The 26,330-nt window shown below is 47.9% G+C and overlaps 2 protein-coding genes across 2 annotated transcripts in view; both read right to left on the bottom strand.

The window, feature by feature from the left end:
* Window positions 1–8,268, bottom strand: part of LOC129860023 (Krueppel-like factor 5) — a 32,851-nt gene extending 24,583 nt beyond the window's left edge. Inside the window, exons 1-2 of the mRNA XM_055930349.1 lie at window positions 7,677–8,268; window positions 772–1,858 (exon numbers count right to left, since the gene is read on the bottom strand). Coding sequence (XP_055786324.1) covers window positions 772–1,858; window positions 7,677–7,862 — 1,273 coding nt within the window. The 5' untranslated portion in view covers window positions 7,863–8,268. The remainder of the gene's footprint in view (window positions 1–771; window positions 1,859–7,676) is intronic.
* Window positions 8,269–16,087: 7,819 nt separating this feature from the next.
* The window catches only part of LOC129860022 (progesterone-induced-blocking factor 1-like), a 145,032-nt gene continuing 134,789 nt past the window's right edge, over window positions 16,088–26,330 (bottom strand). The window contains exons 16-17 of the mRNA XM_055930348.1: window positions 18,091–18,267; window positions 16,088–16,354 (exon numbers count right to left, since the gene is read on the bottom strand). Of these exons, the coding sequence (XP_055786323.1) occupies window positions 16,301–16,354; window positions 18,091–18,267 (231 nt within the window). The 3' untranslated portion in view covers window positions 16,088–16,300. The remainder of the gene's footprint in view (window positions 16,355–18,090; window positions 18,268–26,330) is intronic.

Here is a 26,330-nt window from a genome sequence, read left to right as displayed (position 1 = left end):
TGGAGGGAGGGAGGGAGGAGTCCTGACCTGGAGGGAGGGAGGGAGGAGTCCTGACCTGGAGGGAGGGAGGGAGGAGTCCTGACCTGGAGGGAGGGAGGGAGGAGTCCTGACCTGGAGGGAGGGAGGGAGGAGTCCTGACCTGGAGGGAGGGAGGGAGGAGTCCTGACCTGGAGGGAGGGAGGGAGGAGTCCTGACCTGGAGGGAGGGTGGGAGGAGTCCTGACCTGGAGGGAGGGAGGGAGGAGTCCTGACCTGGAGGGAGGGAGGGAGGAGTCCTGACCTGGAGGGAGGGAGGGAGGAGTCCTGACCTGGAGGGAGGGAGGGAGTCCTGACCTGGAGGGAGGGAGGGAGGGAGGAGTCCTGACCTGGAGGGAGGGAGGGAGGGAGGAGTCCTGACCTGGGGGGAGGGAGGGAGGGAGGGAGGAGTCCTGACCTGGGGGGAGGGAGGGAGGGAGGAGTCCTGACCTGGGGGGAGGGAGGGAGGGAGGAGTCCTGACCTAGAGGGAGGGAGGGAGGGAGGGAGGAGTCCTGACCTGGAGGGAGGGAGGAGTCCTGACCTGGGGGGAGGGAGGGAGGGAGGGAGGAGTCCTGACCTGGGGGGAGGGAGGGAGGAGTCCTGACCTGGGGGGAGGGAGGGAGGGAGGAGTCCTGACCTAGAGGGAGGGAGGGAGGGAGGGAGGAGTCCTGACCTGGAGGGAGGGAGGAGTCCTGACCTGGAGGGAGGGAGGAGTCCTGACCTGGAGGGAGGAAGGAGAGAGGGAGGAGTCCTGACCTGGGAAGTCACAGTGGTGTATCCTCCTCTTCTCCAGGTCTGGGTTGGTCCTGCGGTTGTAGCGGACCTGCATGGACTGGTTCAGGCTTGGAGCTGGGCCGGAGCCTGGGGCTTGAGTTAGACTTGAGGCTGGGGGCCGAGCCACACCGGTGGGGGAAAGACTGGGGGAGACGCTGACTCCCAGCTTGGAGGCGATAGTGGCGGCATAGGAAGGGGGAGGGGAGAGGTTCTGAAGGAGGTCCTTCTGACGATCTGGGGAGCTGGGCTCTGAGCTGGGAGGAGAGGGGGGCAGGTAGGGGGCCTTGGCCTGATGGTGCTGGGGCTGCTGGAGGAAGTGAGGGTGAGGGTAGGCCCCTCCCACACTGTGCAGCCCACCACAGTAGCTTGACTTGGCAGTCTGTAGTTGTTGGTGTTGCTGCTGGGCCTGGGCGGCTAAGTGTAGGTCGTGGAAGGTGTGCATGATGGGCGAGGGACCGGAACCTCCGTGATGCTGCCCCGCCCGGTGATGAGCATTGTTGCCGTGGTGATGCATGGGCGCGAGAGGGGCGGAGTCCAGCTCTGCAGAGAGCAGCTGGAACAGAGAGTCGTCGTGAGGCAGATCGAACGACCCCAGCTCCTCCTTCACGTAAACAGAACCGCCCGTTGCCACGGCGTCAGAGGTCGGGTCACCACCACCCGACGGGCTGAACACGCTAGTGAACTCTGGTAACGAAGAAGAAGACACCGACGTTACCGTGGAAAGGCTGATGCTGTTACCGTGGACGCTACTGCTGGGGCAGTGAGGGTGAGGATGGACGAAGGGAGAGGAGGCGGGAGGTTCTGTTTTGACCTGCTGGCCCATGCCTCCAGCGTTACCTCCAGGCCCTGGGCGTGCCGGCCGACACAAGCCCATCCTCAGGTAGGCCAGGTCGGGTAGGAAGACGTTCATGTTGATGCTGTAAGGAGATCCACCCTGGTCGTCGCTAAAGAAGTGATCCATCACAGAGGCACTGTCCCGCCGAGACTTGTTCTGCTCTGGAGGGTCCGGATGGGGCATAAGGAGCGGCGTCTGGGGGGAGAGATACTTATCCAGCTCACTCTTCCCTGTCTGAGGAGAGAAGAAGAAGACAGGCTTAAAACGGTTGGCTCGTTATTCATTCTGAACCAAATCTCTATTTTGGATGTAAATGGAATGTTATAAAAAAAATAATCAAAGATGTTTTAGTTTTTTTTTGTATTTCACTTTGTTTTAATTAACTTGATAGTGAAACAATCTTTTAATTGATTTTGTTTTAATTAACTTGATAGTGAAACAATCCTTTAATTGATTTTGTTTTAATTAACTTGATAGTGAAACAATCCTTTAATTGATTTTGTTTTAATTAACTTGATAGTGAAACAATCCTTTAATTGATTTTGTTTTAATTAACTTGATAGTGAAACAATCTTTTAATTGATTTTGTTTTAATTAACTTGATAGTGAAACAATCCTTTAATTGATTTTGTTTTAATTAACTTAAGAGAAACAATCTTTTAATTTATTTTTGCTGACATCTTTGATCATCAAGTTGATACAAATCAGTATCATCAACAGCTGCATTTTGGACATGAAGAATACGTTAAGGAATCTACATTAACTTCAATCATTTACAGACGTGTTCAAATGTGTTGGTACCCTTACAGCTCATTGAAATAACGCTTCATTCCCCCTGAAAAGTGATGAAATTAAAAGCTATTTTATCATGTATACTTGCATGCCTTTGGTGTGTGTCAGAATAAAGCAAAGAAGCTATGAAAAAGAGATTAATTATTGCTTATTCTACAAATATATTCTAAAAATGTCCTGGACACATTTGTTGGTACCCCTTTAGAAAAGATAATAAATAATTGGATTATAGTGATAGTTCAAACTAATTTGTTTCTTTAATTAGTATTACACACACGTCTTCAATCTTTGTAATCAGTCATTCAGCCTATTTAGATGGAGAAAAGTAGTCACTGTGCTGTTTGGTATCATTGTGTGCACCACACTGAACATGGACCAGAGACAGCAAAGGAGAGATTTGTCTGAGGAGATCAGAAAGACAATAATAGACAAGCGTGGTAAAGGTAAAGGTAAAAGGTAAAAGGTAAAAGGTAAAGGTAGAGGTAAAGGTAGAGGTAAAGGTAGAGGTAGAGGTAGAGGTAGAGGTAAAGGTAGGGGTAAAGGTAGGGGTAAAGGTAGAGGTAAAGGTAGAGGTAAAGGTAGAGGTAAAGGTAAAGGTAAAGGTAGAGGTAGAGGTAGAGGTAGAGGTAGAGGTAGAGGTAGGGGTAAAGGTAGGGGTAAAGGTAGGGGTAAAGGTAGGGGTAAAGGTAGGGGTAAAGGTAGAGGTAAAAGGTAGAGGTAGAGGTAGAGGTAAAGGTAGAGGTAAAGGTAGAGGTAAAGGTAGAGGTAGAGGTAAAAGGTAGAGGTAAAGGTAGAGGTAGAGGTAAAAGATAGAGGTAAAGGTAAAAGGTAAAAGGTAAAGGGAGAGGGAGAGGTAGAGGTAAAAGGTAGAGGTAAAGGTAGAGGTAAAAGGTAGAGGTAAACGGTAAAAGGTAAAGGTAGAGGTAAAGGTAGAGGTAACAGTAGAGGTAGATGGTAAAGGTAAAGGTAGAGGTAAAGGTAGAGGTAAAGGTAGAGGTAAAGGTAGAGGTAAAGGTAAAGGTAGAGGTAAAGGTAGAGGTAAAGGCTACAAGATCATCTTCCAAGCAGCTTGATGTTTCCTGTAACAACAGTTTGAAAATATTATTTAAGAAGAAGTTTCAGGTCCGTGGAACTATATCTAACCTCCCTGGGCGCGTCCGCAAGAGGAACATCGACCCCAGATTGAACAGAAGGATAGTGTGAATGGTAGAAGAAGAACCAAGGATAACTGCCAAAGAGATACAAGCTGAACTCCAAGGGGGTTTCGCTCTTTTGATCGAAAGTGGCTTCCATAGAAGAAGACGCAGGAGGACTCCAGAGCGAAAGTGGGTTCCATAGAAGAAGACGCAGGAGGACTCCAGAGCGAAAGTGGGTTCCATAGAAGAAGACGCAGGAGGACTCCAGAGCGAAAGTGGGTTCCATAGAAGAAGACGCAGGAGGACTCCAGAGCAAAGGTGGGTTCCATAGAAGAAGACGCAGGAGGACTCCAGAGCGAAAGTGGGTTCCATAGAAGAAGACGCAGGAGGACTCCAGAGCGAAAGTGGGTTCCATAGAAGAAGACGCAGGAGGACTCCAGAGCAAAAGTGGGTTCCATAGAAGAAGACGCAGGAGGACTCCAGAGCAAAAGTGGGTTCCATAGAAGAAGACGCAGGAGGACTCCAGAGCGAAAGTGGGTTCCATAGAAGAAGACGCAGGAGGACTCCAGAGCAAAAGTGGGTTCCATAGAAGAAGACTCAGGAGGACTCCACTTGTGAAAGAAGAACTTCAACAACAAAAAAGCCAGACTGGAATTTGCAAAAATGCATATTGACAAGCCACAATCCTTCTGGGAGAAATGTTCTTTGGAAAGATGAGTCAAAACTGTAGCTTTTTGGCAAGTCACGTCATCTGCTAAATTGTAATTATTCGATTTATTGCCTACCTCATGCCTTTTGCACACATTGTATATAGATTCTCTTTTTTTCTACCATGTTATTGACTTGTTTATTGTTTACTCCATGTGTAACTCTGTGTTGTTGTCTGTTCACACTGCTATGCTTTATCTTGGCCAGGTCGCAGTTGCAAATGAGAACTTGTTCTCAACTAGCCTACCTGGTTAAATAAAGGTGAAATAAAAAATAAATAAATCTCTATGTTCACAGACGAAGAAATTAAGTTTCCAAAGAAACGAACACAACTTCCTACAGTGAAACATGGAGGAGGCTGAGTTATGTTTTGGGGCTAGCTGTGCTGCGCTATGGGGCTAGCTGTGCTGCGCTATGGGGCTAGCTGTGCTGCGCTATGGGGCTAGCTGTGCTGCGCTATGGGGCTAGCTGTGCTGCGCTATGGGGCTAGCTGGGCTGCGCTATGGGGCTAGCTGTGCTGCGCTATGGGGCTAGCTGGGCTGCGCTATGGGGCTAGCTGGGCTGCGCTATGGGGCTAGCTGTGCTGCGCTATGGGGCTAGCTGTGCTGCGCTATGGGGCTAGCTGTGCTGCGCTATGGGGCTAGCTGTGCTGCGCTATGGGGCTAGCTGTGCTGCGCTATGGGGCTAGCTGTGCTGCGCTATGGGGCTAGCTGTGCTGCGCTTGGCACAGGGCGCCTTGAATCTGTTCAGGGCACAAATTAAATCTCCAGACTATCAAGGTGTTCTGGAGAGAAACGTGTCAGACAGCTCTGTCTCGGTCACAGGTTATGGTTTCCTCCAACAGGATAACGACCCAAAACACACAGCTAAACACCCATAGAATGGACAAGAACAAAACGTTGGATTATTCTGAAGTGGCCTTCGAATGTGACCTGATCTGAATCCTTTCGAACATCTATGGGAAGAGCTGAATCTTACAGTCTGGAGAAGTTACCCATTAAACCTGAGACAGCTGGAGCAGTTTGTTCAGGAAGAGGGGGCCAAACTACCTGTTAACAGGTGCAGAAGTCACCCAACAAACCTGAGACAGCTGGAGCAGTTTGTTCAGGAAGAGGGGGCCAAACTACCTGTTAACAGGTGCAGAAGTCACCCAGTGGGCCAAACTACCTGTTAACAGGTGCAGAAGTCACCCATCAAACCTGAGACAGCTGGAGCAGTTTGTTCAGGAAGAGGGGGCCAAACTACCTGTTAACAGGTGCAGAAGTCACCCAGGGGGCCAAACTACCTGTTACCAGGTGCAGAAGTCTCATTGAGAGCTACAGAAAACGTTTGATTGCAGTGATAACCTCTGAAGGGTTGTGCCACAAAATATTAGCTTAATAAGAGTCCCATCATCTGTGTCTATGTCATTTTATTATTTACAATATTATGTTGAATAAAAAAAAAATAAAAAAAGATGATTTCTATTAAATATGGAATAAAAAAATGGCAGATACCAATGAATTTGAAACTAGTAAAAGTATTTCAGAGAAAATTGTGAATTCTTCCTTTTTTGTGGAGCGGTACCAACAACTTCATCTATCATTTCAAACCTCATACAGATGTAGGATCTTAATTTGACCTATATTGTCGTCACAGCGAAATAATCCTGCAGCAATAGGATCTGAACGTTTAGTCCATAACGTTACTTGATCGGTCGACAGGGCTATTAAGCTGGCCCCGAAAGTAGACTACACGAAAAGTACAATACTGTTAAATATAAATCGTGTGTTAGTATGAGTTTTCGATGCAGAGTTCAAATTCTCCGCAAGAAAAGAGTGATCAAATTAAGATACTACATCTGTATTGTCCATTTAAGAGTTCAGAACCAGTGTTTGACATGTTTCATGCTGAAACTATGTGGTGGCCAGTGGGATGAGGAGTCCGGTAGTAATGTTTGATAGGACAGACAGAGACAGAGTCACCAGTCAAACATTTATCAAGTAGCCTTCAGTGAGCTGCTGCTACATTCCCCCCTCAGCTGTAAACTGTACTCACACCAACCAGACCAGAGGGCTTTAAACAGGCACTATCTGCTTCCCAAACGGCACCCTCATAGGGCTGGGATTAAAAGTAGTGCACTACATAGGAAATAGGGTGCCTTTAACTTCGGTTAAAAGTAGTGCACTACATAGGGAATAGGGTGCCTTTAACTTTGGTTAAAAGTAGTGCACTACATAGGAAATAGGGTGCCTTTAACTTCGGTTAAAAGTAGTGCACTACATAGGGAATAGGGTGCAATTAACTTCAGTTAAAAGTAGTGCACTACATAGGGAATAGGGTGCCATTAACTTCGGTTAAAAGTAGTGCACTACATAGGGAATAGGGTGCCATTTGGATTTGGGACAGCAGCCTACTGACAGGTGGTCATGATGAAGGAATGAACCTGACTCTCTCCATTCCTTCTGCTCAGGAACAAAAACACACTCTTAATTAACTCTTAAGGTGCACATAAATAACTCATTAAAAGATGATCCAACTAATGGAGGAAATGGTTAGTGGACATTGGGAAGGAAAACACCCTCCCTATTGGTACTTCCCGATGTCCCGCAAAGTAACTGCTCTGTTCTGTTCCGCAATGGCTTGCTGGCTGAAGGAAAAGCTTTTCTATTTCTGTCGTTTAGATCGTCCAGCTGTTAACTGGTCATGTATATCTGTCACAAGTGTTCCGATTAAGGCGGTCGGGGCTGTCTGTCGACATTGCTGGGAAGTTTCTACCTACTATATCGGGTTGGGTCCGGGATCCGCATCGTGCGTTAGAGAGTAGATGGAGTCGGACAGAGTCAGTTGTTGATGGGAATGGTAGCCAAGAAACCAATTGTGAGCGTGTGAGCAACTGGCACTGTCTGGCATAGCTGCCTGTCCTAGCTGCCTGTCCTACCAGTTCCAATGAACTATGCGCTAAATGCGTCTGCTATTTTTTTTTAAATTTTATTAAACTATGCAAGTCAGTTAAGAGCAAATTCTTATTTTCAATGACAGTGGGTTTAACTGCCTTGTTCAGGGGCAAAATGACAGATTTTTACCTTGTCAACTCTGGGATTCGCAACCTTTCAGTTACTAGTCCAACACTCTAACCACTAGGCTACCTGCCTCCCCGACAATGTCTCTCGTTCTCAATCATGTAATCTTCCTGCTGTGTCCCGACCCATAGGCCTACACGTCGAATGATAAAATATTTACGAGCAGGAGACATTATTATTACGCACAATTAAAGCGTCAATCTCTTCTACATTTAAAAAAAATAATACTATAGAATTCCCCTATCACAGAAAAACAGGCAGCCTTAGTGCTCGCAACATGCTACCAACCTCGCCCATTCTGAGCTAAAGAATAGCCTACACCGGGGAGAAATCCACTGAATGAAACTACATTACCTGGTGCGTGTAGTCACTGTGTCCACTCCTTTCCGTCAGTACGTTCTTAGTATCGAAGCCGTACAGAGCCGACTCCTCGGTCGGGAAGCCTTCCGACAGCATGGGCTTGAGTAGGGTGTAGAACATCTCGTCCTGCCCTGGCCCGGTCCCGGCTCCAGCGCTCATCGTGATCAGCGTCGCGGCCATATAGATTTACTCCTCCCGGAATAACAAGGTGCGAACGGCCGCAATAATAATCATATAACAATAACGACAGATGAAACGGGACGGTGCATGAGAGGACTGACTGTAGCGATGTATTCAAGTCTGTGTTTAGTCTAGTTAGCTATCTCGTCTTGACTGGGTTATCCACTCTACTTGTCTCCGTTCGGTAGGACTGGAGTCTGTTGGGATAGTTCAAAGCTTCTGCTCTTTTCTATCCATGTCAACTCATGCGATGAGAGGAAGCAAGGCGGGCGTGGGGCAGGTTCAGTCGGTTTAGTGTTTCAAAAAAGAAGGCAGGGCGTGGCCAACAAATAAGACAGAACAGAACGTCTCATACACCGTCAAAAGCCTTTGTACAACAACAGTAAACAGCTCCCCAGCACCGAGAACCCTTTCACAGAGGGCTTCTCTCCCTAAAAGCCCGGTTTACTAAATATGTAGCGAGGTTACACACATACCAAGGAACGCTCGATATTATCCTTTTACTCACCACGTTTCGTATTCTCAAGCTTTGACCTGCCTTATTTCACCGGGGTTCCCCAGTACTTCTAGAACATTTTCTATCAACACCAAATAAAATCCTTTTTATTTATCACATGTATGTACATTCTGCGGAATGTGCCTCGACCGGGAATATTAAACTATAGTCGACACGTTTCTTTTCAGGGCTCAACAGAGTAAACATTCCCTTTAATTATTCATATTCTGAATGATTCTTCCCAGAAGTTTACGTCAAACATATTTTTTTGTATTGAAGGTATTTTCAAGTTTCATTGACAAAACTAGAACTAGTTCAGAAAGTGAGTGGCAGACCAGGGTGATAAACCCGCCGACCAGGGTGATGGAACCGTTGACCAGGGTGATAAACCCGCCGACCAGGGTGATGGAACCGCTGCCCAGGGTGATGGAACCGCTGACCAGGGTGATAGACCCGTTGCCCAGGGTGATAAACCCGTTGCCCAGGGTGATAAACCCGCTGACCAGGGTGATGGAACCCATTGACCAGGGTGATAAACCTGCCGACCAGGGTGATAAACCTGCAGACCAGGGTGATAATCCCGTTGACCAGGGTGATGGAACCGCTGACCAGGGTGATAAACCCGTTGCCCAGGGTGATAAACCTGTTGCCCAGGGTGATGGAACCGCTGACCAGGGTGATAAACCCATTGCCCAGGGTGATAAACCCGTTGCCCAGGGTGATAAACCTGCAGACCAGGGTGATAAACCTGCAGACCAGGGTGATAAACCTGCAGACCAGGGTGATGGAACCGCTGACCAGGGTGATAAACCCGTTGCCCAGGGTGATAAACCCGTTGCCCAGGGTGATAAACCCGCTGACCAGGGTAATAAACCTGCAGACCAGGGTGATAAACCCGCTGACCAGGGTGATGGAACAGCTGACCAGGGTGAAAAACCCGCTGACCAGGGTGATGGAACCGCTGACCAGGGTGATAAACCTGCAGACCAGGGTGATGGAACCGCTGACCAGGGTGATAAACCCGCTGACCAGGGTGATGGAACCGCTGACCAGGGTGATAAACCTGCAGACCAGGGTGATAAACCCGCTGACCAGGGTGATGGAACTGTTGACCAGGGTGATAAACCTGCAGACCAGGGTGATGGAACTGTTGACCAGGGTGATGGAATCGTTGACCAGGGTGATAAACCGGCAGACCAGGGTGATAAACCCGCTGACCAGGGTGATGGAACTGTTGACCAGGGTGATAAACCTGCAGACCAGGGTGATAAACCTGCAGACCAGGGTGATAAACCCGCTGACCAGGGTGATAAACCTGCAGACCAGGGTGATAAACCTGCAGACCAGGGTGATGGGACCGCTGACCAGGGTGATGGAACCGTTGACCAGGGTGATGGAACCGTTGACCAGGGTGATGGAACCGCTGACCAGGGTGATGGAACCGCTGACCAGGGTGATAAACCTGCAGACCAGGGTGATGGAACTGCTGACCAGGGTGATAAACCCGCTTACCAGGGTGATTGAACCGTGGACCAGGGTGATGGAACCGTTGACCAGGGTGATGGAACCACTGACCAGGGTGATGGAACTGTTGACCAGGGTGATAAACCCGCTGACCAGGGTGATAAACCCGCTGACCAGGGTGATAAACCTGCAGACCAGGGTGATAAACCTGCAGACCAGGGTGATAAACCTGCAGACCAGGGTGATAAACCCGCTGACCAGGGTGATAAACCTGCAGACCAGGGTGATAAACCCGCTGACCAGGGTGATAAACCTGCAGACCAGGGTGATAAACCTGCAGACCAGGGTGATGGGACCGCTGACCAGGGTCATAAACCCGCTTACCAGGGTGATTGAACCGTTGACCAGGGTGATGGAACCGTTGACCAGGGTGATGGAACCGCTGACCAGGGTGATGGAACCGCTGACCAGGGTGATAAACCTGCAGACCAGGGTGATGGAACCGCTGACCAGGGTGATAAACCCGCTTACCAGGGTGATTGAACCGTGGACCAGGGTGATGGAACCGTTGACCAGGGTGATGGAACCACTGACCAGGGTGATGGAACCGTTGACCAGGGTGATAAACCCGCTGACCAGGGTGATAAACCCGCTGACCAGGGTGATGGAACCGTTGACCATGGTGATGGAACCGTTGACCAGGGTGATAAACCTGCAGAGCAGGGTGATGGAATCGCTGACCAGGGTGATGGAACTGCCGCCTCCAGGGTGATGGGACCGCTGACCAGGGTGATGGGACCGCTGACCAAGGTGATGGGACCGCTGACCAGGGTGATGGAACCGCTGACCAGGGTGATGGAACCGCCGACCAGGGTGATGGAACCGCCGACCAGGGTGATGGGACCGCAGACCAGGGTGATGGAACCGCTGACCAGGGTGATGGAACCACCGACCAGGGTAATGAAACCACTGACCAGGGTGATGGAAACACCGACCAGGGTGATGAAACCACTGACCAGGGTGATGGAACCACCGACAGGGTGATGGAAACACTGACCAGGGTGATGGAAACACCGACCAGGGTGATGGAAACACCGACCAGGGTGATGGAACCACCGACAGGGTGATGGAACCACCGACCAGACCAGGGTGATGGAACCACTGACCAGGGTGATGAAACCACCGACAGGGTGATGGAAACACTGACCAGGGTGATGGAACCACTGACCAGGGTGATGGAACCACCGACAGGGTGATGGAAACACTGACCAGGGTGATGAAACCACTGACCAGGGTGATGGAACCACTGACCAGGGTGATGGAACCACCGACAGGGTGATGGAACCTTCGACAGGGTGATGGAACCACCGACCAGGGTGATGAAACCACTGACCAGGGTGATGGAACCACCGACCAGGGTGATGGAACCACCGACCAGGGTGATGGAAACACCGACCAGTGTGATGGAACCACCGACAGGGTGATGGAACCACCGACAGGGTGATGAAACCACCGACCGGGTGATGAAACCACCGACCAGGGTGATGGAACCACCGACCAGGGTGATGGAACCACCGACCAAGGTGATGGAACCACCGACAGGGTGATGGAACCACCGACAGGGTGATGGAACCACCGACCAGGGTGATGGAACCACCGACCAGGGTGATGGAACCACCGACCAGACCAGGGTGATGGAACCAGTGACCAGGGTGATGAAACCACTGACCAGGGTGATGGAACCACCGACAGGGTGATGGAAACACTGACCAGGGTGATGAAACCAATGACCAGGGTGATGGAACCACTGACCAGGGTGATGGAACCACCGACAGGGTGATGGAACCTTCGACAGGGTGATGGAACCACCGACCAGGGTGATGAAACCACCGACCAGGGTGATGGAACCACCGACAGGGTGATGGAACCACCGACCAGGGTGATGGAACCACCGACCAGGGTGATGGAAACACCGACCAGTGTGATGGAACCACCGACAGGGTGATGGAACCACCGACAGGGTGATGAAACCACCGACCGGGTGATGAAACCACCGACCAGGGTGATGGAACCACCGACCAGGGTGATGGAACCACCGACCAAGGTGATGGAACCACCGACAGGGTGATGGAACCACCGACAGGGTGATGGAACCACCGACCAGGGTGATGGAACCACCGACAGGGTGATGGAACCACCGACAGGGTGATGGAACCACCGACCAGGGTGATGGAACCACCGACAGGGTGATGGAAACACCGACCAGGGTGATGGAACCACCGACAGGGTGATGGAAACACCGACCAGTGTAATGAAACCACTGACCAGGGTAATGAAACCACTGACCAGGGTGATGGAAACACCGACCAGGGTGATGGAACCACCGACCAGGGTGATGGAACCACCGACCAGGGTGATGAAACCACCGACCAGGGTGATGGAACCACCGACCAGGGTGATGGAACCACCGACAGGGTGATGGAAACACCGACCAGTGTAATGAAACCACTGACCCGGGTAATGAAACCACTGACCAGGGTGATGGAAACACCGACCAGGGTGATGGAACCACCGACCAGGGTGATGGAACCACCGACCAGGGTGATAAACCCGCCGACCAGGGTGATGGAACTACCGACCAGGGTGATGGAACCACAGACCAGGGTGATGAAACCACCGACCAGGGTGATGGAACCACCGACCAGGGTGATGGAACTACCGACCAGGGTGATGGAACTACCGACCAGGATGATGGAACCACCGACAGGGTGATGGAACCTTCGACAGGGTGATGAAACCACTGACCAGGGTGATGAAACCACCGACCAGGGTGATGGAACCACCGACCAGGGTGATGGAACCACCGACCAGGGTGATGGAACCACCGACCAGGGTGATGGAACCACCGACCAGGGTGATGGAACCAGTGACCAGGGTGATGGAACCACCGACAGGGTGATGGAACCACCGACCAGGGTGATGGAACCACCGACCAGGGTGATGGAACCACCGACCAGGGTGATGGAACCACCGACCAGGGTGATGGAACCGATGCCTTCAGGGACATATGAGCACTAACAGTCCCCAGCACATATCATGCATATTTCATAGACGTAAGGGCTGTTTTCATGCACACATTTTAGGGACCACATAAGTCTAGGAGGGGAGTGGACCAGGGAGGACGCCATAAAACCAAAGTTGCTACCCAAATGGCACAGCCCATTTTTATTTTAAATGATCATTCACCTCCAATACACAGAATAAGTTAACGATCATTCACCTCCAATACACAGAATAAGTTAACGATCATTCACCTCCAATACACAGAATAAGTTAACGATCATTCACCTCCAATACACAGGATAAATTAACGATCCTTCACCTCCAATACACAGAATAAGTTAACGATCATTCACCTCCAATACACAGAATAAGTTAACGATCCTTCACCTCCAATACACAGAATAAGTTAACGATCATTCACCTCCAATACACAGAATGTTCTGGAACTGATGCTAAGCTCAGAAACATAGAAAGAAAGGAACATTGAGGAGAAGGGAGGGACGGAGTAATTTAAGCAATTCAGGCAGACAGACGGGCCTAAATAATATGACACCGATAAGAACACGAGTCTGAAAACATCAAGGTATGCGTACCATTTCTATTTTTAACGCCAATGCCTTCTTGCCTTTCGTCTAACAAATCAAATGGCGGAGAGGAGGAGGAGCTACTGCCTGAGCTGCTGTCCCCTCTACTAGATGACTAACAGTCAGACTACAGTGTTGATTCAGGAGGAGGAGGTACTGCCTGAGCTGCTGTCCCCTCTACTAGATGACTAACAGTCAGACTACAGTGTTGATTCAGGAGGAGGAGGTACTGCCTGAGCTGCTGTCCCCTCTACTAGATGACTAACAGTCAGACTACAGTGTTGATTCAGGAGGAGGAGGTACTGCCTGAGCTGCTGTCCCCTCTACTAGATGACTAACAGTCAGACTACAGTGTTGATTCAGGAGGAGGAGGTACTGCCTGAGCTGCTGTCCCCTCTACTAGATGACTAACAGTCAGACTACAGTGTTGATTCAGGAGGAGGAGGTACTGCCTGAGCTGCTGTCCCCTCTACTAGATGACTAACAGTCAGACTACAGTGTTGATTCAGGAGGAGGAGGTACTGCCTGAGCTGCTGTCCCCTCTACTAGATGACTAACAGTCAGACTACAGTGTTGATTCAGGAGGAGGAGGTACTGCCTGAGCTGCTGTCCCCTCTACTAGATGACTAACAGTCAGACTACAGTGTTGATTCAGGAGGAGGAGGTACTGCCTGAGCTGCTGTCCCCTCTACTAGATGACTAACAGTCAGACTACAGTGTTGATTCAGGAGGAGGAGGTACTGCCTGAGCTGCTGTCCCCTCTACTAGATGACTAACAGTCAGACTACAGTGTTGATTCAGGAGGAGGAGGTACTGCCTGAGCTGCTGTCCCCTCTACTAGATGACTAACAGTCAGACTAAAGCGTTGATTCAGGAGGAGGAGGTACTGCCTGAGATGCTGTCCCCTCTACTAGATGACTAACAGTCAAACTAGTGTTGATTCAGGAGGAGGAGGTACTGCCTGAGCTGCTGTCCCCTCTACTAGATGACTAACAGTCAAACTACAGCGTTGATTCAGGAGGAGGAGGTACTGCCTGAGCTGCTGTCCCCTCTACTAGATGACTAACAGTCAGACTACAGTGTTGATTCAGGAGGAGGAGGTACTGCCTGAGCTGCTGTCCCCTCTACTAGATGACTAACAGTCAAACTAGTGTTGATTCAGGAGGAGGAGGTACTGCCTGAGCTGCTGTCCCCTCTACTAGATGACTAGCAGTCAGACTACAGCGTTGATTCAGGAGGAGGAGGTACTGCCTGAGCTGCTGTCCCCTCTACTAGATGACTAACAGTCAGACTACAGTGTTGATTCAGGAGGAGGAGGTACTGCCTGAGCTGCTGTCCCCTCTACTAGATGACTAACAGTCAGACTACAGTGTTGATTCAGGAGGAGGAGGTACTGCCTGAGCTGCTGTCCCCACTACTAGATGACTAACAGTCAGACTACAGCGTTGATTCAGGAGGAGGAGGTACTGCCTGAGCTGCTGTCCCCTCTACTAGATGACTAACAGTCAGACTACAGTGTTGATTCAGGAGGAGGAGGTACTGCCTGAGCTGCTGTCCCCTCTACTAGATGACTAACAGTCAGACTACAGTGTTGATTCAGGAGGAGGTACTGCCTGAGCTGCTGTCCCCTCTACTAGATGACTAGCAGTCAGACTACAGCGTTGATTCAGGAGGAGGAGGTACTGCCTGAGCTGCTGTCCCCTCTACTAGATGACTAACAGTCAAACTACAGCGTTGATTCAGGAGGAGGAGGTACTGCCTGAGCTGCTGTCCCCTCTACTAGATGACTAACAGTCAGACTACAGTGTTGATTCAGGAGGAGGAGGTACTGCCTGAGCTGCTGTCCCCTCTACTAGATGACTAACAGTCAGACTACAGTGTTGATTCAGGAGGAGGAGCTACTGAATAATCAGTTCTTAGTTCTACTCAACAACTGGGCTACATTCCATGTACAGTCTATGCTGTGATCCTCAGGGTCAAGGCTAGGGTCAGGGCTAGGGTCACCGCTAGGGTCAGGGCTAGGGTCACCGCTAGGATCAGGGCTAGGGTCACCGCTAGGGCCAGGGCTAGGGTCAGGGCTAGGGTCACCGCTAGGGTCAGGGCTAGGGTCACCACTAGGGTCAGGGCTAGGGTCACGGCTAGGGTCAGGGCTAGGGTCACCGCTAGGGTCAGGGCTAGGGTCAGGGCTAGGGTCACCGCTAGGGTCAGGGCTAGGGTTAAGGCTAGGGTCACCGCTAGGGTCAGGGCTAGGGTCAGGACTAGGGTCACCGCTAGGGTTAAGGCTAGGGTCACCGCTAGGGTCAGGGCTAGGGTCACGGATAGGGTCACCGCTAGGGTCAGGGCTAGGGTCACCTCTAGGGTCAGGGCTAGGGTCACCGTTAGGGTCAGGGCTAGGGTCACGGCTAGGGTCACCGCTAGGGTCAGGGCTAGGGTCACGGCTAGGGTTAAGGCTAGGGTCACCGCTAGGGTCAGGGCTAGGGTCACCGCTAGGGTCACGGCTAGGGTCAGGGCTAGTGTCAGGGCTAGGGTCACGGCTAGGGTCACGGCTAGGGTCAGGGATAGGGTCAGGGCTAGGGCCAATGCCAAGCAAAACAGAAATGATGAAGACGAGTAGAGTGTAGTTTTGACAGATTTTTTTATTAAAACGTTTTAGCGAGTCAATCCATTACAACAGCACAAGATACACAGATATCCTATTACCAATACAGATATCCTATTACCAATACAGATATCCTATTACCAATACAGATATCCTATTACCAATACAGTAAATAAAACCCAGTTTGGAGTGTCTACACAAATCCCATCTGCACCACCTGTAAGGCCATTGGTCATTCAGGCTGGAACTGGACTTTCCTGTACCAGTCAGGAGCTTCCTTATTGGTCTGGAAGAGAGAGAGCGAGAGAACATGAGGTAGTCCAGGGGAAATGTTCCCGTAATTGTAATACGGCTCGTGGTGCAGTGAGTTTTGTATTACTCAAACATAACTATTGGATACGGAGGTTACTAGTTTCTACCATAATACATTGGTAGATTTGTTCCTCGGAGACGAATTCTCCACGTAATTGTAATAACACGGCAGAGCTGAGAACAGCAAAACCAGCACCTACTGGATGACTGGTCTACTGGAGGTCTGGTCTACTGGAGGACTGGTCTACCGGAGAACGGGTCTACTGGAGGACGGGACTACTGGAGGACTGGTCTACTGGAGGACGGGTCTACTGGAGGTCTGGTCTACTGGAGGACTGGTCTACTGGAGGACGGGTCTACTGGAGGACGGGTCTACTGGAGGACGGGTCTACCGGAGGACTGGTCTACCGGAGGACTGGTCTACCGGAGGACTGGTCTACCGAAGGACTGGTCTACCGAAGGACTGGCCTACCGGAGGACTGGTCTACCGAAGGACTGGTCTACCGAAGGACTGGTCTACCGGAGGACTGGTCTACCGGAGGACTGGTCTACCGGAGGACTGGTCTACTGGAGGACTGGTCTACCGGAGGACGGGTCTAACTGGAGGACTGGTCTACTGGAGGACGAATCTACTGGAGGACGGGTCTACTGGAGGACGGGTCTACTGGAGGACGGGTCTACTGGAGAATTGGTCTACTGGAGGACTTGTCTACCGGAGGACTGGTCTACTGGAGGACTTGTCTACCGGAGGACTGGTCTACTGGAGGACGGGTCTACTGGAGGACTGGTCTACTGGAGGATTGGTCTACTGGAGGACTGGTCTACTGGAGGACAGGTCTACCGGAGAACTGGTCTACTGGAGGACTGGTCTACTGGAGGGCCTGGTCTACTGGAGGATGGGTCTACTGGAGGATGGGTCTACTGGAGGATGGGTCTACTGGAGGATGGGTCTACTGGAGGATGGGTCTACTGGATGTGTTGGTGAGGATATGGATGGCAACAATCACAAATAGCACCCGAAATGTTGCCCAAATGGCCCCCTATATATAGGGAATAGGGTTCTATTGGGCCCTGGTCTAAAGTAGTGCACTATATAGGGAATAGGGTTCTATAGGGCCCTGGTCTAAAGTAGTGCACCATATAGGGAATATGGTTCTATAGGGCCCTGGTCTAAAGTAGTGCACTATATAGGGAATAGGGTTCTATAGGGCCCTGGTCTAAAGTAGTGCACTATATATAGGGAATAGGGTTCTATAGGGCCCTGGACTAAAGTAGTGCACTATATAGGGAATAGGGTTCTATAGGACCCTGGTCTAAAGTAGTGCACTATATATAGGGAATAGGGTTCTATAGGGCCCTGGACTAAAGTAGTGCACTATATAGGGAATAGGGTTCTATAGGGCCCTGGTCTAAAGTAGTGCACTATATATAGGGAATAGGGTTCTATAGGGCCCTGGACTAAAGTAGTGCACTATATAGGGAATAGGGTTCCATAGGGCTCTGGTCTAAAGTAGTGCACTATATATGGAATAGGGTTCTATTGGGCCCTGGTCTAAAGTAGTGTACTATATAGGGAATAGGGTTCTATAGGGCTCTGGTCTAAAGTAGTGCACTATATAGGGAATAGGGTTCTATAGGGCCCTGATCTAAAGTAGTGCACTATATATGTTGCAGTATTAACCTGTGTGGGTGTGAAGGGTTAACACTCACGAACACGGTGGGTTTGGGTCTGTGTCTGTGCGGGTTCTGCTCATCCTCCTCTGTGGTTCTGCTGAGGTGTTTGGGTCTGCTGAAGGCCAGCCCCGTCCCAGCACCGTCAGGATCCAGGAGGGGCTCAGTCTTTCCGGACCTCATACTGAGCAGAACCTGCTTCATCACAGATAACTCCTGGAGAGAGGACAGAGGGGAAGGGGTCAGGCTACACGACGACAGATTACAATAGACACTAGGAGACCAGATTACAATAGGAGACCAGATTACAATAGACACTAGGAGACCAGATTACAATAGGAGACCAGATTACAATAGACACTAGGAGACCATCCACCTCTGGCCTGCTCGCCTCCCTACCACTGAGGAAGTACAGTTCCCGCTCAGCCCAGTCAAAACTGTTCGCTGCTCTGGCACCCCAATGGTGGAACAAACTCCCTCACGACGCCAGGACAGCGGAGTCAATCACCACCTTCCGGAGACACCTGAAACCCCACCTCTTCAAGGAATACCTAGGATAAAGCAATCCTTCTGCCCCCCCTTAAAAGATTTAGATGCACTATTGTAAAGTGGCTGTTCCACTGGATGTCATTAGGTGAATGCACCAATTTGTAAGTCGCTCTGGATAAGAGCGTCTGCTAAATGACTTAAATGTAAATGTTAAATGAGACCAGATTACAATAGACACTAGGAGACCAGATTACAATAGACACTAGGAGACCAGATTACAATAGACACTAGGAGACCAGATTACAATAGACACTAGGAGACCAGATTACAATAGACAATAGGAGACCAGATTACAATAGACAATAGGAGACCAGATTACAATAGACAATAGGAGACCAGATTACAATAGACAATAGGAGACCAGATTACAATAGACAATAGGAGACCAGATTACAATAGACAATAGGAGACCAGATTACAATAGACAATAGGAGACCAGATTACAATAGACAATAAGAGACCAGATTACAATAGACAATAGGAGACCAGATTACAATAGGAGAGTCTACATGACAGCAGACCAGATTACAATAGACAATAGGAGACCAGATTACAATAGACAAAAGGAGACCAGATTACAATAGACAATAGGAGACCAGATTACAATAGACAATAGGAGACCAGATTACAATAGACAAAAGGAGACCAGATTACAATAGACACTAGGGGAGTCTACATGACAGCAGACCAGATTACAATAGACAATAGGAGACCAGATTACAATAGACACTAGGAGACCAGATTACAATAGACACTAGGAGACCAGATTACAATAGACAATAGGAGACCAGATTACAATAGACAATAGGAGAGTCTACATGACAGCAGACCAGATTACAATAGACAATAGGAGACCAGATTACAATAGACACTAGGAGACCAGATTACAATAGACAATAGGAGACCAGATTACAATAGACAATAGGAGAGTCTACATGACAGCAGACCAGATTACAATAGACAATAGGAGACCAGATTACAATAGACAATAGGAGACCAGATTACAATAGACAATAGGAGACCAGATTACAATAGACAATAGGAGACCAGATTACAATAGACACTAGGAGACCAGATTACAATAGACACTAGGAGACCAGATTACAATAGACAATAGGAGACCAGATTACAATAGACAATAGGAGACCAGATTACAATAGACAATAGGAGACCAGATTACAATAGACAATAGGAGACCAGATTACAATAGACAATAGGAGACCAGATTACAATAGACAATAGGAGACCAGATTACAATAGACAATAGGAGACCAGATTACAATAGACAATAGGAGACCAGATTACAATAGACACTAGGAGACCAGATTACAATAGACAATAGGAGACCAGATTACAATAGACAATAGGAGACCAGATTACAATAGACAATAGGAGACCAGATTACAATAGACAATAGGAGACCAGATTACAATAGACAATAGGAGACCAGATTACAATAGACAATAGGAGACCAGATTACAATAGACAATAGGAGACCAGATTACAATAGACAATAGGAGACCAGATTACAATAGACACTAGGAGACCAGATTACAATAGACAATAGGAGAGTCTACATGACAGCAGACCAGAGGTCAACCGATTAATCGGAATGGCCGATTAATTAGGTCCGATTTCAAGTTTTCATAAGAATCGGTAATCGGTATTTTTGGACACCGATTTGCTGATTTAAAATGATTTTTTTTACACCTTTATTTAACTAGGCAAGTCAGTTAATAACACATTCTTATTTTCAATGACGGCCCTAGGAACGGTGGGTTAACTGCCTCGTTCAGGGGCAGAACGACAGATTTTTACCTTGTCAGCTCGGGGGATTCGTTTTTACAACCTTCCAGTTACTAGTCCAACGCTCTAACCAACCTGCCTTACATTGCACTCCACGAGGAGCCTGCGTGGCTGGCGGAGACTACCTGTTACGCGAGGGCAGCAAGAAGCCAAGGTAAGTTGCTAGCTAGCATTAAACTTATCTTATAAAAAACAATCAATCTTAACATAATCACTAGTTAACTACACATGGTTGATGATATTACTAGGTTAACTAGCGTGTCCTGCGTTGTACATAATCACTAGTTAACTACACATGGTTGATGATATTACTAGGTTAACTAGCGTGTCCTGCGTTGCATATAATCACTAGTTAACTACACATGGTTGGTGATATTACTAGGTTAACTAGCGTGTCCTGCGTTGCATATAATCACTAGTTAACTACACATGGTTGATGATATTACTAGGTTAACTAGCGTGTCCTGCGTTGCACATAATCACTAGTTAACTACACATGGTTGATGATATTACTAGGTTAACTAGCGTGTCCTGCGTTGCATATAATCACTAGTTAACTACATACACATGGTTGATGATATTACTAGGTTAACTAGCGTGTCCTGCGTTGCATATAATCACTAGTTAACTACATACACATGGTTGATGATATTACTAGGTTAACTAGCGTGTCCTGCGTTGCATATAATCACTAGTTAACTACACATGGTTGATGATATTACTAGGTTATCTAGCGTGTCCTGCGTTGCATATAATCGATGCGGTGCCTGTGCTATTATGTTATAATTAAGTCTATGATTTGATAGAGCAGTCTGACTGGGCAGCGGCACCAGCAGGCTCGTAAGCATTCATTCAAACAGCACTTTTGTGCGTTTTGCCAGCAGCTCGTCGCTGTGCGTCAAGCATTGCGCTGTTTATGACTTCAAGCCTATCAACCCCCGAGATGAGGCTGGTGTAACCGATGTGAAATGGCTAGCTAGTTAGCGGGGTGCGCGCTAATAGCGTTTCAAACGTCACTCGCTCTGAGACTTGGAGTAGTTGTTCCCCTTTGCTCTGCATGGGTAACGCTGCTTCGAGGGTGGCTGTTGTCGATGTGTTCCTGGTTCGAGCCCAGGTCGGGGCGAGGAGAGGGACGGAAGCTATACTGTTACACTGGCAATACTAAAGTGCCTATAAGAACATCCAATAGTCAAAGGTATATGAAATACAAATGGTATAGAGAGAAATAGTCCCATAATTCCTCTAATAACTACAACCTAAAACTTCTTACCTGGGAATATTGAAGACTCATGTTAAAAGGAACCACCAGCTTTCATATGTTCTCATGTTCTGAGCAAGGAACTTAAACGTTAGCTTTCTTACATGGCACATATTGCACTTTTACTTTCTTCTCCAACACTTTGTTTTTGCATTATTTAAACCAAATTGAACATGTTTCATTATTTATTTGAGTCTAAATTGATTTTATTGATGTATTATATTAAGCTAAAATAAGTGTTCATTCAGTATTGTTGTAATTGTCATTATTACAAATATATATTTTTTATTTAAAATCGGCCGATTAATCGGTAGCGGCTTTTTTGGTACTCCAATAATCGGTATCAGTGTTGAAAAATCATAATCGGTCGACCTCTACAGCAGACCATATTACAATAGACAATAGGAGAGTCTACAAGTTAGTTGGCTAGTTAGTTACAGAGCAGTGTTTTAGTTATTAACTAGTTAGTTACAGAGCAGTGTTTTAGTTAGTAACTAGTTAGTTACAGAGCAGTGTGGTGACTAGTAACTAGTTAGTTACAGAGCAGTGCTTTAGCTAGTGGCTAGTTAGTTACAGAGCAGTGTTTTAGCTAGTAACTAGTTAGTTACAGAGCAGTGTGGTGGCTAGTTAGTTACAGAGCAGTGTTTTAGTTAGTAACTAGTTGGTTACAGAGCAGTGTGGTGGCTAGTTAGTTAGAGAGCAGTGTTTTAGTTAGTAACTAGTTAGTTACTGAGCAGTGTGGTGACTAGTAACTAGTTAGTTACTGAGCAGTGTGGTGACTAGTAACTAGTTAGTTACAGAGCAGTGTTTTAGTTAGTAACTAGTTAGTTACAGAGCAGTGTGGTGGCTAGTTAGTTACAGAGCAGTGTTTTAGTTAGTAACTAGTTGGTTACAGAGCAGTGTGGTGGCTAGTCAGTTAGAGAGCAGTGTTTTAGTTAGTAACTAGTTGGTTACAGAGCAGTGTTTTAGTTAGTAACTAGTTAGTTACAGAGCAGTGTTTTAGCTAGTAACTAATTAGTTACAGAGCAGTGTTTTAGTTAGTAACTAGTTAGTTAGAGCAGTGTTTTAGCTAGTAACTAGTTAGTTACAGAGCAGTGTTTTAGTTAGTACCTAGTTAGTTACAGAGCAGTGTTTTAGCTAGTAACTAGTTAGTTAAAGAGCAGTGTGGTGGCTAGTTAGTTACAGAGCAGTGTTTTAGTTAGTAACTAGTTAGTTACTGAGCAGTGTGGTGACTAGTAACTAGTTAGTTACTGAGCAGTGTGGTGACTAGTAACTAGTTAGTTACAGAGCAGTGTTTTAGTTAGTAACTAGTTAGTTACAGAGCAGTGTGGTGGCTAGTTAGTTACAGAGCAGTGTTTTAGTTAGTAACTAGTTGGTTACAGAGCAGTGTGGTGGCTAGCTAGTTAGAGAGCAGTGTTTTAGCTAGTAACTAGTTAGTTACAGAGCAGTGTTTTAGCTAGTAACTAGTTGGTTTCAGAGCAGTGTGGTGGCTAGTTAGTTACAGAGCAGTGTTTTAGTTAGTAACTAGTTAGTTACAGAGCAGTGTTTTAGTTAGTAACTAGTTGGTTACAGAGCAGTGTGGTGGCTAGTTAGTTAGAGAGCAGTGTTTTAGTTAGTAACTAGTTAGTTACAGAGCAGTGTTTTAGTTAGTAACTAGTTAGTTACAGAGCAGTGTTTTAGCTAGTAACTAGTTAGTTACAGGAGCAGTGTTTTAGTTAGTTGGCTACGTAGCCGTCAGGACCGTTGTGGCTCTGGGTCGGTATCAGCCCTCTATTTCTCACCCTGTGGACACATGCCCTGGCTGCCTCTCTGGCATTTCAAACAGCCAGGCCTGCTCCTCTCTAATACGGCAGGCCTAATATGAGAAGCAGCTGTCTGCCAGGCCTGAGGGGGTACATACTCGATGCCAGCGGGCCAGTAGTAGAATGCTGCGGTTGTAAATAGCGAAGAAGAACATTTCTTGAATCAAATTCTGTTATCAGCTCTGAGGTCCGGCTCTAATGTGGAAGGATATGAGACGGGAGGCGTCTTGTCAGCCTGTCTTATGGGGGGGGGGGGGGGGGGGGGCAACTTGACGGAGACTGAAAACAATCTGTGTAATTCAGATGAATTGTGGACGTTTTTATTTATTCAATTCAAGTGAGAGCAATTACAATTTAAATTCACTTTAAAAAACGGGCTATACACTGAGCGGACAAAACATTAAGAACACCTGCTCTTCCCATGACATACACTGAGCAGACAAAACATTAAGAACACCTGCTCTTCCCATGACATACACTGAGCAGACAAAACATTAAGAACACCTGCTCTTCCCATGACATACACTGAGCAGACAAAACATTAAGAACACCTGCTCTTCCCATGACATACACTGAGCAGACAAAACATTAAGAACACCTGCTCTTCCCATGACATACACTGAGCAGACAAAACATTAAGAACACCTGCTCTTTCCACGACATATCAGGTGAAAGCTATGATCCCTTTCCTGACGCCACTTGTTAAATCCACTTCAATCAGTGTAGACGAAGAGGATACATGTTAACTGAGGATGTTAAATCCTTCAGACACGTGTAACATGGATTGTCTGCCGTTCAGAGGGTGAACGGGAAAGACGACAGATTGAAGTTGAACAGGGTTTGGTAGTAGGTGCCAGGGACAACCGGTTTGTGTGAAGAACTGCTCAGTCAGTCTATAGACTACTGGTGACTAATGATGTACAGTAGGATGTACAGGGGGGTCAACTCAACATTAGAGAGGTGTTGTCATACTCAGTGTATAGTAGGATGTACAGGGAGGGGGTCAACTCAACATTAGAGAGGTGTTGTTATACTCAGTGTATAGTAGGATGTACAGGGAGGGGGGTCAACTCAACATTAGAGAGGTGTTGTCATACTCAGTGTATAGTAGGATGTACAGGGAGGGGGGGGTCAACTCAACATTAGAGAGGTGTTGTCATACTCAGTGTATAGTAGGATGTACAGGGAGGGGGGTCAACTCAACATTAGAGAGGTGTTGTTATACTCAGTGTATAGTAGGATGTACAGGGGGGTCAACTCAACATTAGAGAGGTGTTGTCATACTCAGTGTATAGTAGGATGTACAGGGAGGGGGGTCAACTCAACATTAGAGAGGTGTTGTTATACTCAGTGTATAGTAGGATGTACAGGGAGGGGGGTCAACTCAACATTAGAGAGGTGTTGTCATACTCAGTGTATAGTAGGATGTACAGGGAGGGGGGGGGGTCAACTCAACATTAGAGAGGTGTTGTTATACTCAGTGTATAGTAGGATGTACAGGGAGGGGGGGGTCAACTCAACATTAGAGAGGTGTTGTTATACTCAGTGTATAGTAGGATGTACAGGGAGGGGGGGGGGGTCAACTCAACATTAGAGAGGTGTTGTTATACTCAGTGTATAGTAGGATGTACAGGGAGGGGGGGGGTCAACTCAACATTAGAGAGGTGTTGTTATACTCAGTGTATAGTAGGATGTACAGGGAGGGGGGGGGTCAACTCAACATTAGAGAGGTGTTGTTATACTCAGTGTATAGTAGGATGTACAGGGAGGGGGGGGGGTCAACTCAACATTAGAGAGGTGTTGTTATACTCAGTGTATAGTAGGATGTACAGGGAGGGGGGGGGTCAACTCAACATTAGAGAGGTGTTGTTATACTCAGTGTATAGTAGGATGTACAGGGAGGGGGGGGGGGTCAACTCAACATTAGAGAGGTGTTGTTATACTCAGTGTATAGTAGGATGTACAGGGAGGGGGGGGGTCAACTCAACATTAGAGAGGTGTTGTTATACTCAGTGTATAGTAGGATGTACAGGGAGGGGGGGGGGGTCAACTCAACATTAGAGAGGTGTTGTTATACTCAGTGTATAGTAGGATGTACAGGGAGGGGGGGGGGGTCAACTCAACATTAGAGAGGTGTTGTTATACTCAGTGTATAGTAGGATGTACAGGGAGGGGGGGGGGTCAACTCAACATTAGAGAGGTGTTGTTATACTCAGTGTATAGTAGGATGTACAGGGAGGGGGGGGGTCAACTCAACATTAGAGAGGTGTTGTTATACTCAGTGTATAGTAGGATGTACAGGGAGGGGGGGGGGTCAACTCAACATTAGAGAGGTGTTGTTATACTCAGTGTATAGTAGGATGTACAGGGAGGGGGGGGGGTCAACTCAACATTAGAGAGGTGTTGTCATACTCAGTGTATAGTAGGATGTACAGGGAGGGGGGGGGTCAACTCAACATTAGAGAGGTGTTGTCATACTCAGTGTATAGTAGGATGTACAGGGAGGGGGGGGGTCAACTCAACATTAGAGAGGTGTTGTTATACTCAGTGTATAGTAGGATGTACAGGGAGGGGGGGGGGGTCAACTCAACATTAGAGAGGTGTTGTTATACTCAGTGTATAGTAGGATGTACAGGGAGGGGGGGGGGTCAACTCAACATTAGAGAGGTGTTGTCATACTCAGTGTATAGTAGGATGTACAGGGAGGGGGGGGGGTCAACTCAACATTAGAGAGGTGTTGTTATACTCAGTGTATAGTAGGATGTACAGGGAGGGGGGGGGGTCAACTCAACATTAGAGAGGTGTTGTTATACTCAGTGTATAGTAGGATGTACAGGGAGGGGGGGGGGTCAACTCAACATTAG

The sequence above is a fragment of the Salvelinus fontinalis genome, chromosome 7 (assembly GCF_029448725.1).
Source record: "Salvelinus fontinalis isolate EN_2023a chromosome 7, ASM2944872v1, whole genome shotgun sequence".
Lineage (NCBI taxonomy): Eukaryota > Metazoa > Chordata > Actinopteri > Salmoniformes > Salmonidae > Salvelinus > Salvelinus fontinalis.
Note: the sequence above shows the minus strand (reverse complement) of the source record. Positions and strands in the feature narration are given on the sequence as shown.